The sequence below is a fragment of the Suncus etruscus genome, chromosome 9 (genome assembly GCF_024139225.1).
Source record: "Suncus etruscus isolate mSunEtr1 chromosome 9, mSunEtr1.pri.cur, whole genome shotgun sequence".
NCBI classification, from domain to species: Eukaryota; Metazoa; Chordata; class Mammalia; order Eulipotyphla; family Soricidae; genus Suncus; species Suncus etruscus.
The window spans coordinates 10,851,661-10,865,420 of record NC_064856.1 but is presented as its reverse complement, the minus strand read 5'-3'; the positions used below and the strand labels follow the sequence as shown (position 1 = coordinate 10,865,420).

Here is a 13,760-nt window from a genome sequence, read left to right as displayed (position 1 = left end):
CTGCAGGTCCAGTTGAGGTAGGGTCTCCACCTTCCCTTCAGAGAAATTGGGCATGAGTGGACCCCGACAATTTATGTCCTAACCCAAGTGCCTTAGCTGTTTACCACGTGCTGGCAACTCCTGGACCCGTGCTAAGATCATTTGTAGAGGAGCAACCAGGGGCCCACAGAGATGATTGACATGGCTGAGAAGAAACATCAGCCTGGGGCTTGGCTGGGCCACTTTCCGAGAGTCAGCCAGCTTACTTGGGATAAAACAAGGACAGGAATAAAGACAAAGCTACTAAACACTGGCCTTCAGTATCTCTCTCCCTCTTTGGGAGCCATTGGCATTTATTAAAAGGAGCCTGGGGTCACAGCTATGTGGGAATTTGGGGGCCCAGCCTAGTCCTACCTAAGGGTCTGACAGAGCTGATGCAGTTGTTGACTGTCAGTCAGCCCTCCCACACCATAGGGCAGGCTTTGATTTAGCAAGCCTGGCTTTTTGTCCACAGCAGTGTGGGGGTTCTGATTTTCTGTTTATTTACTTGCCTGTTGAACTTAGTTTCCAAACAATTTCACACAGCCCTCTCATGGAAGACAGAGAGGAAGAGCACAGTCTGTCTCCTGTGTGTGTTGTGAGACCGGTTGCATGTGCTTCCTGTGAATGATTTGACACTATTCGTCATTGTTGTTCCCCAGCCCACCCCCAGATATTCAAGGTCTCCTTTATTCACCATCTTGTTTCCAACATAGCAGGTGCTTGCTTTGTGCTCATTAGTTGAACAAATGGGCAGAGAGGAGGACGAATGAATGAGTGTGTGAGGGAAACAGCTGAGTGAGTGGATTTCTACAGTGCTGGGACTTGGTAAGTAAAGTGCATGAGAAAGCCTGATAGAGTGAACCAGGGCTGCTTTGCACATTGAATGAGACTGATTAAACGAGTAAGTGAATGCTTAAGTGAAGTGAAGGCAGACTAGATCCTGGCCTTCTGAACTCTGCATCCCAGCCTCTGCCTCTGCCAGGTCCTTGGGAGGGCACTGGTTGAAGAACATTGTTGCCAGCTCTTGTCCCAGTCCCCCGCTGCTACTAGCAGCCTACTTCCCACCTCCACCTCACTACTAGCGGCCCTGGGCAGTGGCACGGACCCCCACAGGAACAGACTGAGTCTCTATCTCTCACAGACCTCAAAACAGGCGAGAAGAATTCATGCACCCTGCCTGAGGGCACCAACTCCTTACCCCAAGAAATTGACCCCAACAAGGAGAATCAGCTGTACTTCACATACTCTGTCCATTGGGAGGTGAGAGTTGGCTGGAGCCCATGGCAAGGGGGAGGGTCCTGCTTGGGGCAAGAATTGCCTTTTGAGGGGGCTAGAAAGATAGTACGGGGATAAAGCGCTTGCCTTGCACACCAATTTTATCCCTAGCATCAGTGGAACTAGCTCCAGCACCCTGTGCGGAGCCCAAAACCAAATAGAATTTTGGGGCCAGGGATGTGGCTCAACTGAGTTTGATCCTTAGCATTGCATGATCCCCTGAACCCTGCCTGGAGTGGCCTTGGAGACTGCTCAAGCATTGCAGGAACTTACCCCACAGCTAGCAGCAACAATAATGAATAGAGGGGTCAGAGAGATAGCACAGTTGTAGGGCATTAGTCTTGTACACGGTTAACCCAGGATGGACCTGGCTTTGATCCCTGGCATCCTATATGGTCTCCCGAGCCTGACCGAAGTGATTTCTGAGTGCAGAGCCAGGAATAATCTCTGAGCACCGCCAGGTGTGGCAAAAACAAACAAACAAACAAAACCCCAAAAGAAATAAAGATGAATAGAATAATCCCTGGGAGATCTGACTCTTAGGTACTTGGATCCTTCCTGCCCCCACAGGAAAGTGACATCAAATGGGCCTCTCGGTGGGACACTTACTTGACCATGAGTGACGTGCAGATTCACTGGTTCTCGATTATAAACTCTGTCGTGGTGGTCTTCTTCTTGTCAGGTGAGCAATCTGTGGGCTGCAGAGGGTGAGGGACGAGAGGACTGTGCCAATACATCAGTCATAGAGGACTACTGGGGTATTCTTGGGCCTTACAAGTATGAGCACCTTGAGTGCAGAGCTAGGTCAGCAATCAGCTGTCAGGACTGTGCCGAGATCGAGTACACAAATAGTCTGCCTCTACTCTGAGCACTTCCTCAGAAGAGGACTGGGAGACTGAGGGTTTGGAGTGGTAGGTGGGGAGACCCTGCAGTGAAGGAGCTGGCATGCTGTACCCTGGAGACCCGGTGTCCATGATTATCCAACCAGGGGGTTGCGATTGAGCTGTGTCCCATCCCAGAGTGCAGTGAGGAAGGCTGGAGAGCGCCCTGTGTGCTGCCATCTCAGTGAGATCCAGGCCCAGGAGAGCTGTAACAGCCATACCAAGTACTCTCCCCATTACCCTGTTTTCTGTAGGCATCCTGAGCATGATTATCATTCGGACTTTGCGGAAGGACATCGCCAACTACAACAAGGAGGATGACATTGTAAGTCCTGGGTAGGGAGGGATGAGCTTGGAGATGGCAGTGGTAGGATGGGCCTACCAGGTATGGGGAGCGGGGTACAATCATTGATTCAAAAATAAGAAAGAGAGCTAGGTGGAGTGTGATACCTGGGGATTTGACTCTCAGCATCTATAGCTCCATATCCCCAACCCAGTTGGCCTATACTGCCTTGCCAGGAGGGACCTTTATTAAAAATGCACATATACATCGCAAAGGAAATCAAAGGTTAGGGTACAGAGGTAATATAGAGGATGCTTGCCGTGAACACAGCTGACCTGTGCAATCGGCATGCTCTATGGTTCCTTGTGCACCACCAGAGTGATACCTGAGTGCAGAGATTGGAGTCAGCCCTGAGGCTCATCGAGTGATGTCTGAAAATTTTATTTTAAATGACTTAAGTGATGGAGATAAGCTTCTAATTCTAAACATTTAAGTAATAATAAGAAATTACAGAAAGGAAATTGGATTCCTTTGACATTTAAACATTGTATGTAACTGGAGAGGTAATACAGGGGTTAAGGTACAAAACTAGCTATGGCTTGAACCTCAGCATCAGTATGTGTGACCCCTGAACACAGTCGGGGAGGCCTAGTTCCTTAAGGCCTGAGAAACAATATTCCTTGTCCCTCGGGTTGAAGGGTTGAATCGCTAGTCAGGACTGGCCCCTGGACTGCCTGACCATGCTTGGAAGGAGGAAAAAAAAACCTCAGAGGGCTACAACACACGTTTTGCATGGTGAAGCTCTAGATTGGCTCTCCAGCTTGGTCCCCTGAGCACTTTCTGGGCAACCACTAAGTCCCTATACCCTGAGTTCCATTGGAAGTGGTACATACAGTAAACAAAATCTAAAATCGTTTTAATACATGTCAAATACTTAAAGGAGGAGCCGGAGAGATATAGCACAGCGACAAAGGCGTTCGCCTTGCACGAAGCCAATCCAGGACGGATGGTGGTTTGAATCCCGGCATCCCATATAGTCCCCGGGCCTGCCAGGAGTGATTTTTTTTTTTTGTTAGTTTGTTTTTTGTTTTTTGTTTTTAGGTCACACCCAGCAGCACTCAGAGGTTACTCCTGGCTCTATGCTCAGAAATTGCTCCTGGCAGGCTTGGGGGACCATATGGGATGCCAGGATTCGAACCACCAACCTTCTGCATGCAAGGCAAATGCCTTACCTCCATGCTATCTCTCCGCCCCCCCCACCCCCATCCCCAGAGCGATTTCTGAGTGCAGAGCCAGGAGTAACCCCTGAGCGCCACCCGGTGTGACCCAAACTCCCCCCCCCACAAAAAAAAATACTTTAAAGCAGGGGTTTCAAACTTGCGGCCCGCGTGCTGTTTGCAGCCCTCCGCACAACATTTTGTGGCCCGTGGCCAGTCCTCAAATATTGCAGTATTCACGATTATGCGCTTATCGCAATAAAAATCACATTAGTAAGAAAAAATCGCATTAAACATTCGCATACCCCGAACAGTTCCATTCAGGGTATGCAAATGTTTAATGCGATTTTTTGCGGGGTTTTTTCTTACTAATACGATTTTTTATTGCAGATATTCGGTAAGCGAATAATTGCGAATACTTTGCACCTAGCGCAGACGTCATTTCTGCTGCTCCTACCCTCTGTCCCTTGCATTATCGGAGGCCTAAGGGAGAGAAGTTTATTATAGAATTAGATTTTGACATACTTTCATCATGACTTCATCAAAGCCTGCAGTGAAGAGAAAGATTGATGATGATGACACAGACAATTTCAGGAAAAGTGGGAGACGCAGTATTTCTTTGTTGAGCACAGGGGCATCCCCACATATCTTATTTGCTCAGACAAAGTTGCAGTGCACAAGGAATACAACTTGAAACGCCTTTATTCAACTAAACATGCTGAGGAATGTGCAAAATATCAAGGAAATGAGAGAGCCAAGCGGGTTGCCAGTCTTAAAGCATGTCTAATGAGGCAACAAGATTTCTTCAAGAAAGCAACCAAAGAGAATGTTGCATCCGTCGAAGCTAGTGACATGGTTAGTGAGATGATTGCTAAGGCAGGGAAACTATTCACAGAAGGAGAGTTTATTAAAAAATGCATGTTACAGGCTGCAAGTATTATCTGTCCGGAAAAGAAAGGTCAGTTTAGTAAAATCAGTCTTTCTGCCAACACTGTAGCAGAGCGCATTTCTTTTTTTTTGTTTGTTTTTGTTTTTGTTTTGGTTTTGGTTTTGGTTTTTGGTTTTTGGGCCACACCCAGTGGTGCTCAGGGTTACTCCTGCTCAGAAATAGCTCCTGGCAGGCACGGGAGACCATATGGAACACCGGGATTCGAACCGACCACCTTTGGTCCTGGATCGGCTGCTTGCAAGGCAAACGCCGCTGTGCTATCTCTCCGGGCCCCAGAACGCATTTCTGACATGTCAAGTGACATTTATCATCAACTGTGTGAGAAAGCCAAATGTTTTGATGCATACTCAGTTGCTCTTGACGAGGACACAGACATAAGACACTGCGCAGCTCACAATTTATGTCTGTGGTGTTGGTTGCCATTTTGAATTGACAGAGGAGAGGAGCTGCTCACAGTAATTCCAGTGCATGGCCAGACCACCGCTAATGAGATATTTCGGTGTCTGTGTGATGCCATTGAGAATGCAGGTTTGCCATGGAAGAGGTTTGTTAGAATAATAACCAATGGAGCGCCATCGATGACAGGGAGGAAAAATGGACTGGTGGCACTTGTTCAAAAAAACTTGAATAGGAGGGTATAGAGAAGGCCATTGCTCTTCACTGCATTATCCATCAGCAGGCCCTTTGCAGTAAATGCCTGCCATGTGACAATGTGATGTCTGTTGTTGTGAAATGCATCAAACAAATCAGATCCAGGGGCTTAAAGCACAGGAGGTTCTGTGCTTTTTTTTTTAGAGGAAATGGAGTCAGAATATGAAGATGTGCTCTATTTCATCGAGGTACGTTGGCTCAGCAGGGGAAATGTCCTGAAAAGATTTTTTGAGTTGAGAGAAGAAGTGAAAGCCTTCACAGAGAAGGATGGGAATGCTGTTTCTGAGTTGAGTGATCACAAATGGCTCGTGGACTTAGCTTTTCTTGTTGACATCACACATAAGCTGAATGTACTAAACAAGATGTTACAAGGCCCGGGGCAGCTTATCAGTGCTGCCTATGACAATGTGAGAGTATTCTCCACAAAACTTGTGTTATGGAAATCCCAGCTCTCTCATTTCCCAGCATGCAAGGAACTTGTGGATGCAGGCATACCATTCAGTGGTGAAAAATATGTTGTTGCTATTTTTTTTGTGTGTGTGTTTTTTTTGAGGGGTCACACCCGGCAGTGCTCAGGGGATACTCCTGGCTCCATGCTCATAAATTGCTCCTGGCAGGCACGGGGGACCATATGGGACACCAGGATTCGAACTGATGACCTTCTGCATGAAAGGCAAACACCTTACCTCCATACTATCTCTCCGGCCCCCCTGTTGTTGCTATTTTTAAGCTAGAGAAGGAATTTGATCACAGATTTGCAGACTTCAAAAAGCACAGAGCCACTTTCCAAATTTTTGTGGACCCCTTTTCCTTTGATGTGCAAGATGCCCCTCCTGTGCTTCAAATGGAGCTCATTGACCTGCAATGCAACTCTGATCTCAAAGCCAAGTTCAGGGAGATTAGTGGAAAAGCAGACATGCATTGGCAATTTTTGAGAGAATTGCCCCCCAGATTCCCTGAGCTTTCCTGAATGTTCAAGCGCACCATGTGCCTTTTTGGAAGCACATATTTGTGTGAACTTCAATAAGTCAAAGTACAGGTCTAGACTTAATGATGATGATCTTCAAGCCATACTGAGGATGTCAACTGTTTACTCTCTAAAGCCAAACAAATGTGGTTCAGATTTGTGAGAAGAAGCGCTGTCAAGTCTCTGGCAGCAAGGAATAGGCAAAAGATGCCATGTTCAGAAGAACTGTTCATGATCTTCACTCAATGTTCTATTAATGTTCAGAAGAAATAATAATATTAATAACAATAATGTTAATAATGGGGGCCTGAGAGGTGGCGCTAGAGGTAAGGTGTCTGCCTTGCAAGCAGTAGGATGGACCGCGGTTTGATCCCCCAGTGTCCCATATGGTCCCCCCAAGCTAGGAGCTATTTCTGAGTGCATAATCAGGAGTAACCCCTGAGCGTCAAACGGGTGTGGCCCAAAAACCAAAAAAAAAAAAAAAAAACCTGTTAATAATGACGTTTGAGGACTTACTTTTTTTGTGAAATCCCTTATGTGGCCCTGCCTCATCCCGACTTTGCCTCCTGCAGCCCCCAGGTAAATTGAGTTTGAGACCCCTGACTTAAAGGAAACAAAACTATGTCAAAACAATACTTGCCACAAAAGATGATACAGTGGAAAGAAACGAAAAAACAACCACCACCACAATAGAAAAGAGACTAGTAGCTCCACCTGACTAGTTAGCCTGTGAGAACCTCTTTACAGTAGCAGAAATCGCAAGATGCAGACACAGCATCAGATTATAGACGGATACATGTTTACATATAATTGTGAATGTGTAGTGTCCTAATCAGCTTCCTGTGAAATAACCACCTTCCCAAACCAGCTGAACATGGGTCAGATGGGCCAGGACTCTAAATATCAGTGCCTTACTTTGACCCAGTAATTCTAGGGTTGTCTTAAGAAAGACTTGACTGTTGCAGCTTTATTTCTAGTTTTGTTGTTATTGTTATTGTTTTGTTTGTTTTTGGTCACACCTGGCAGTGGCTCAGGAGTTACTCTGGGCTCAGAAATTGCTCCTGGAAGGCATAGGGGACCATATGGGATGCCAGGAATTGAACCACTCTCCATCCTGGGTTGGCTGCATGCAAGGCAAATGCCCTACCACTTTGCTATCACTTCGGTCCCTTTATTTCTGATTTAAATAAACTGGATGGATTTGGCTCTGATTTTTACTCAAAATACTAGGCCTGAGCACTCAGCCTATCTGCATGATCAGGCAACACCTGAAAATACTCAAGTCAAGTAAAATGCTGTATGAGTTTCATTGTGTCACATCCATGTGTCAAGGACTGACGGAAAGTGGAAGGTGTGTTACATCTTTCTGGGTTATATCCCCCCACTATGGTGCCACAGCTAGGACATTGTGACTCATATACTTTTTTTGGGGGGGGGGGGTTTTGGTTTTTTGGGCCATACTCGGCAGTGCTCAGGGTTTACTCCTGGCTGTCTGCTCAGAAATAGCTCCTGGCAGGCACGGGGGTCCATATAGGACGCTGGGATTCGAACCAACCACCTTAGGTCTTGGGTCGGCTACTTGCAAGGCAAACACTGCTGTGCTATCTCTCCGGCCCCGTGACTCATACTTTATTTATTTATTTATTTATTTATTTATTTATTTATTTTTTGGTTTTTGGTTTTTGGGTCACACCCGGTGGTGCTCAGGGGTTACTCCTGGCTGTCTGCTCAGAAATAGCTCCTGGCAGGCACGGGGGTCCATATAGGACGCTGGGATTCGAACCAACCACCTTAGGTCTTGGGTCGGCTACTTGCAAGGCAAACACTGCTGTGCTATCTCTCCGGCCCCGTGACTCATACTTTATTTATTTATTTATTTATTTATTTATTTATTTATTTATTGGTTTTTGGTTTTTGGGTCACACCCGGTGGTGCTCAGGGGTTACTCCTGGCTGTCTGCTCAGAAATAGCTCCTGGCAGGCACGGGGGTCCATATAGGACGCTGGGATTCGAACCAACCACCTTAGGTCTTGGGTCGGCTACTTGCAAGGCAAACACCGCTGTGCTATCTCTCCGGCCCCATGACTCATACTTTTTTTTTTTTTGGTTTTTGGGCCACACCCGGCAGTGCTCAGGGGTTCCTCCTGGCTGTCTGCTCAGAAATAGCTCCTGGCAGGCACAGGGGACCATATGGGACACTGGGATTCGAACCAACCACCTTTGGTCCTGGATTGGCTGCTTGCAAGGCAAACGCCGCTGTGCTATTTCTCCGGGCCCGTGACTCATACTTTTAAGATTTATATTCTATCACTGAGTCACATACCTCCAATCCCTATATTTCTGCACTTTTAATTTTTTTCTACTGATAAGCACTCACTGCTTTTTGTTTATGTGAAACTTTGCCACATACTGAGACTTTTTTTTTTTCCTTTGGTTTTTGGTTTTTGGGTCACACCCGGCAGCACTCAGGAGTTACTCCCGGCTCTATGCTCCGAAATCGCTCCTGGCAGGCTCGGGGGACCATATGGGATGCCAGGGTTCGAACCACCGTCCTTCTGCATGCAAGGCAAACCCTTACCTCCATGCTATTTCTCTGGCCCCCTGAGACTTTTTTCTACTAATTTTTCTTGCATGACTAAGATGTTGTATACGTTTATAGTCCGCTTTGGGATCAGGCAAGGCTGGTTGGCACCTGGGCCACCCAGGAATCCTAGTTAGGGGGGTTGGCCCTGAGGGGATGCCTCCAAGCTACTCACTGTGGAGTGTGAACATAGCATCACTCTGACTCTCTGCCACAGGAAGACACCATGGAAGAGTCTGGATGGAAGCTGGTGCATGGTGATGTCTTCAGGCCCCCCCAGTACCCTATGATCCTCAGCTCCTTGTTGGGCTCAGGCATTCAGCTCTTCTGTATGATCCTCATCGTCATCTGTGAGTTTGCTTGGTTTGACTGGCACCAGAGGAGCAGACCTTGGTCTGTGGCTGTGAAAGGGTGGGCATGCTGACATCTCTGGACCAGTTAGAGCCATCTGTCCCTACAGAGCTTTGCTCATGGCCTTTGCCTCAGCTCTTGTCAGCCCTGGCAGCCTGGCTTCTGTTAGCAGTCAGCACCTGGGTTAAGGCTTCAGTTGACACCTTAGGGCCAGAGCAGTAGCACAGTGGAGAGGGCTCTTGCCTTGCATGCAGTCACCTGAACTAAATCCCTGCCACCTCATATGGTCCCCTGATTCCCACCAGGTGTGATCCCTGAATGCAGACCTAGGCACGGCTGGTTGTGACCCCAAACAGTAAACAAAATTTACTCCCAAAACTCAATATAGAGGATTTCTGGACAGTTCTGCAGTCAATCTGCCATATTTTTTTTTTATCCTTTTAAGTTAAAAGTCATGGTATTAATGTAAAAAGAAAAAAGCACACCTATATATGTATATGTATAATTGCAAAGTGATCACAGTAGACCTAGTTCACTTTGATTTCCTCACATGGTTCCCATTTTTTCCTTGTACTGAGAACTTTCAAAATCTATAGTAATCTATTAGCTTTGTGTGTATCTGACCCCTTGCTTCCCCGTTTTATGGGCATAGACAAATCGTTTCACTTTGGTGCCTGGTTTCCTCCATGGGTCACTGAGGCAGACTCAGTACTCTGGCATTGCCAATGCCCTCAGCCCAGGACCCAACTGGTCCCTGGGCTCTGTGTGCCAAGGCCTGACAACAACATTCTCAAGACTTCAGCTGAGCCAGTACTCTCCTGCAAGGCGTGGACTGTGCATTCTGAGGATGAAAGGGGAGCTTCTGCTTCAGGAGAGCCAGCTAGGGAAGCTAGGAGCTAGGGCCTAGCATTGGTACCCCTGACTTTTTTCCTGCCTCTCTTTCCCCCTTCTCTGTGCAGTTGTGGCCATGCTCGGGATGCTGTCGCCCTCCAGCCGGGGAGCTCTCATGACCACAGCCTGCTTCCTCTTCATGTTCATGGGGTACGTGTGCTTGAGTAGGCCTCAGGGGCTGGCTTGAGCTCCCCACACACCCCTAACAACCCCTTGCTGTGGCTCCCTGCTATTTCCTCATAGTGTGTTCGGTGGATTTTCTGCTGGCCGTCTCTACCGCACTCTCAAAGGCCACCGGTGGAAGAAAGGCGCCTTCTGTGTAAGTGCCCGTGCCTGACAGCAGGGTTGGGAGCATCTGACAGGCCAGTGCCAGCTCCCTGAAAGACTCCAGCCTCCCCGCTCCTCCATGCTGGGCTCCACAGACCTCCTTTTATGAAAATGCTGTTCTTTAGTCACTATTCAGCAGCTGTCAGTGGGTTTTGAATGCCGAAAGTATACGCACAAGGAGGACACACCCTCTTAAGGGTGTACAGACTGTGAGGCCCTGGAGATGCTGATCAGTAACATAATTACAGAGTAGGGTGAGGACAAGAGGACCAATTTCAGTGTATGGAGGATGAGGAACAGAAAGTTGGCTTAACCTGCAGATGAGGTAGTGCTTTCTAAAAGGAGGGAAGCTTGAGCTGAGTCCTACAGGACTGAGTTGAGGGATTGAGAAACCCTAGTGGGAGTGCCCCCCCCAGCGAGCCTGTATTTGCCCAGATGGCAATTTCTCAGCCTCCGTCCTCTTACTTGTAGACGGCAACTTTGTACCCTGGTGTGGTGTTTGGCATCTGCTTTGTGTTGAATTGCTTCATCTGGGGCAAACACTCATCGGGAGCGGTAAGTGTCCTACCATCTCCCCATACGCACACACTATCATGGGGGTGCCCTGACACGCTCAGCCCCCCACCCACTTCCTGCCCTGCCCTTCCCTTTTCTGAGTTCTTAAAGTTTTATTCCCAGCTCTGATAGCTGAGCACTGGCTGGGGTTTCCCCAGCCCTGCCCACTCTCCACCCCAGCCCTGGCCTTCCTGTGTTACCCACTTCTCTGTGTGGACAGTTCCAGAGTTCTGGAGCCAGTTGGGGGTTTTCCCTTGTCTCTACCATGGGAAACTGCTGTAATTGTTGGGTCACTATTCCCAAACCAGAGGGCTGGAGGGATAATATAGTTGGTAGGGCACTTGGTTCGCATGTAGTCGACCAGGTTCAGTCCCCTGAGCCTCACCAGGAGTGATCCCTTTGTACAAAGTCAGATGTGGAACACTGCCAGATGTGGGCCCCAAAATAAAAATGTTCCCAAATCAGACTGTCCGAATACCCCTGCCCTTTGGCACCATCCCCACAGGTGGACTCAGAAAGGAAAGGGAGGGGTGTCCCATCCTCAGAGTTAGACTGTCACAGCCCCAGTTCATCCCACAGGCGCCCTTGATGACTTGGATCTGAGTTCTACTGGAGAGGGGTTAGGATATGGGGATGTAAGGCCAACTATATGTGCCACCCCAGCCTAATGTGGAGAACCAGCTCCTCTAGCTGGTACCCCTTCCCCCAGGGTCACCCTGCAGTGCTGGAAGCCGTTAGCTCTTCCTCTTCCTTCCTCTTTCTGGGCCTACACAGGCGCCTTTCTCCCTCTGTACTGTTCTCAGCACAGAAAGTGGGGAAAGTCCAAATAAATGTAATCACTGGACTACAGCTAGCTAATTTTTCCCTTTTTAGCTATTGATTATGAAATCATATATCTCAACAATTGCAAATAAAACCAGACATCTATGATGTTTACTTTGGAATAAGTACTATTATATTAACTCATTTCTTCCTTTTATATATATATTGGTTTTTTGGTCATACCCGGCAGTGCTCAGGGGTTACTCCTGGCTCTACACTCAGAAATCGCTCCTGGCAGGCTCGGGGGACCATATGGGATGCTGGGATTTGAACCACTGTCCTTCTGCATGCAAGGCAAACACCTTACCTCCATGCTATCTCTCCAGCCCCCATTTCTTCCTTTTATATGTTTCTATAAGAACTATAATAATGCACAGAAAGGGATAAAGAAGGAAATAGAACTAATCCCCAAATCCTAGTAGAGCTAGAACAGGCTGTTTCCGCATATGTGCACATAAATATTAATGTTTTCCTTCAAATACATAAAGATTTCCAACTTGCTTTCATTTAATAGTGCATTTGGGGAAGGGAGAGCAGGGTGGAATTTGGTGGGGCCACACCCAGCAGTGCTCAGCAACTGTTCTGGCTCTGTGCTCATTGTCAGTTCTGGCTGTGCCAAGAATCCAACTAAGGTCTGCTCTGTTGTGGAGAAAGAGCATGCAAAGAGCTGAACATATGCTTTGCATGTAGAACCCTGGATTCAACCTTGAGCACTGAGGTGGGACTAACCCCACAACACTGCCAGGTACAGCCTACAATTCCTACCTCCCACCCCCCAATTGGTATACTGGTTATTTTGTTTTGGGGTGGAGAAGAGTAGGGTAGGCCACTTCAGACAGTACTCAGGGCAATTCCAGGCTCTGCTTAGGAGTGATCTGATATTTAGTGCCAGAGATTGAAGCAGTTAGCCACATGCAAGGTGAGTGCCAGCTCTCTGGCAGGATTTTAATGCTAGTGGTAACCCACGCCATGGTATTTTTTTCCTTTCCCTTCACTTGCTTTTCACATCATTTCCTGCCCTTCTGGCTCCTCACTCCTTTTCAGTTTCCCAGAGCCCTCTCCAACAGTCTTTTCCTTCTTCCTCCCAGAATGACACACTCCCTGGGGTAGTCACAGCCCTGCGAGGTTCTGACCTGGGGGTGAACACAGGACCTCCCCACCATTGGGCCTACACAACCCTCCTTCCCAGGGGCTCCATCCTGGGCCTCACAGTGCTATGCCTGCAGGTGCCCTTTCCCACCATGGTGGCCCTGCTGTGCATGTGGTTCGGCATCTCACTGCCCCTCGTCTACTTGGGTTACTACTTCGGCTTCCGTAAGCAACCGTATGACAATCCTGTGCGCACCAACCAGATCCCCCGGCAGATCCCTGAGCAGCGGTGGTACATGAACCGGTTTGTGGGGTGAGTCTCTCCAGCAGGGGCAAGGTCTGGGAGCTTATGGAGTAGACAGGTCTGTGAGTGCCCTGAGCCTTCTCCTTAGGAGACCCTACCAAAGTCCCTCCCACTCCAACCCTCTTCCCCCATTGCTGTCACTAGCTTGGCTACAGTTCTGGTGAGTTTCAGGAGAGTTTAGCTGGACCCCAAGGTAGAGAGGACTACGTTGTAGCCCCACTTAGTGCTGGCCCAGAAGAAGAGCACTTTCCTGGTCTGTAAAGTGGGGGATGAATACCCAGCTGCCTCTCGGGAAGTTCCAAAGGGACTTGCCAGGACTGTGGCCTGGCATGGTGAGCACCATTGGGGTCAGTACTAGACTCTGGCAGCACTAACCCTCCTGTTCTGCTGCAGCATCCTCATGGCTGGGATCCTGCCATTCGGCGCCATGTTCATCGAGCTTTTCTTCATTTTCAGCGTGAGTCTTACTGCCTACCCAACCCTGCACACCCAGCCTCCCCCCTGCCACTAGCTGCTCCACTCTTACTGCATTCAGTGCTCCACGTAGGCGATTGTCCACCCAGAGCCCTCCAGTCTCCTCTTGTGTCTCAGGATAT

General features: G+C 48.3%; 2 protein-coding genes across 2 annotated transcripts in view; one reads left to right on the top strand and one right to left on the bottom strand.

The window, feature by feature from the left end:
- COMMD7 (COMM domain containing 7) overlaps positions 1-13,760 on the bottom strand; it is a 911,502-nt gene that overhangs the window by 344,646 nt on the left and 553,096 nt on the right. The window lies entirely within an intron of this gene.
- TM9SF4 (transmembrane 9 superfamily member 4) overlaps positions 1-13,760 on the top strand; it is a 66,888-nt gene that overhangs the window by 45,266 nt on the left and 7,862 nt on the right. The window contains exons 7-15 of the mRNA XM_049779200.1: positions 1,163-1,281; positions 1,867-1,978; positions 2,432-2,502; positions 9,043-9,175; positions 10,136-10,217; positions 10,311-10,386; positions 10,866-10,949; positions 12,998-13,173; positions 13,558-13,621. Coding sequence (XP_049635157.1) covers positions 1,163-1,281; positions 1,867-1,978; positions 2,432-2,502; positions 9,043-9,175; positions 10,136-10,217; positions 10,311-10,386; positions 10,866-10,949; positions 12,998-13,173; positions 13,558-13,621 — 917 coding nt within the window. The remainder of the gene's footprint in view (positions 1-1,162; positions 1,282-1,866; positions 1,979-2,431; positions 2,503-9,042; positions 9,176-10,135; positions 10,218-10,310; positions 10,387-10,865; positions 10,950-12,997; positions 13,174-13,557; positions 13,622-13,760) is intronic.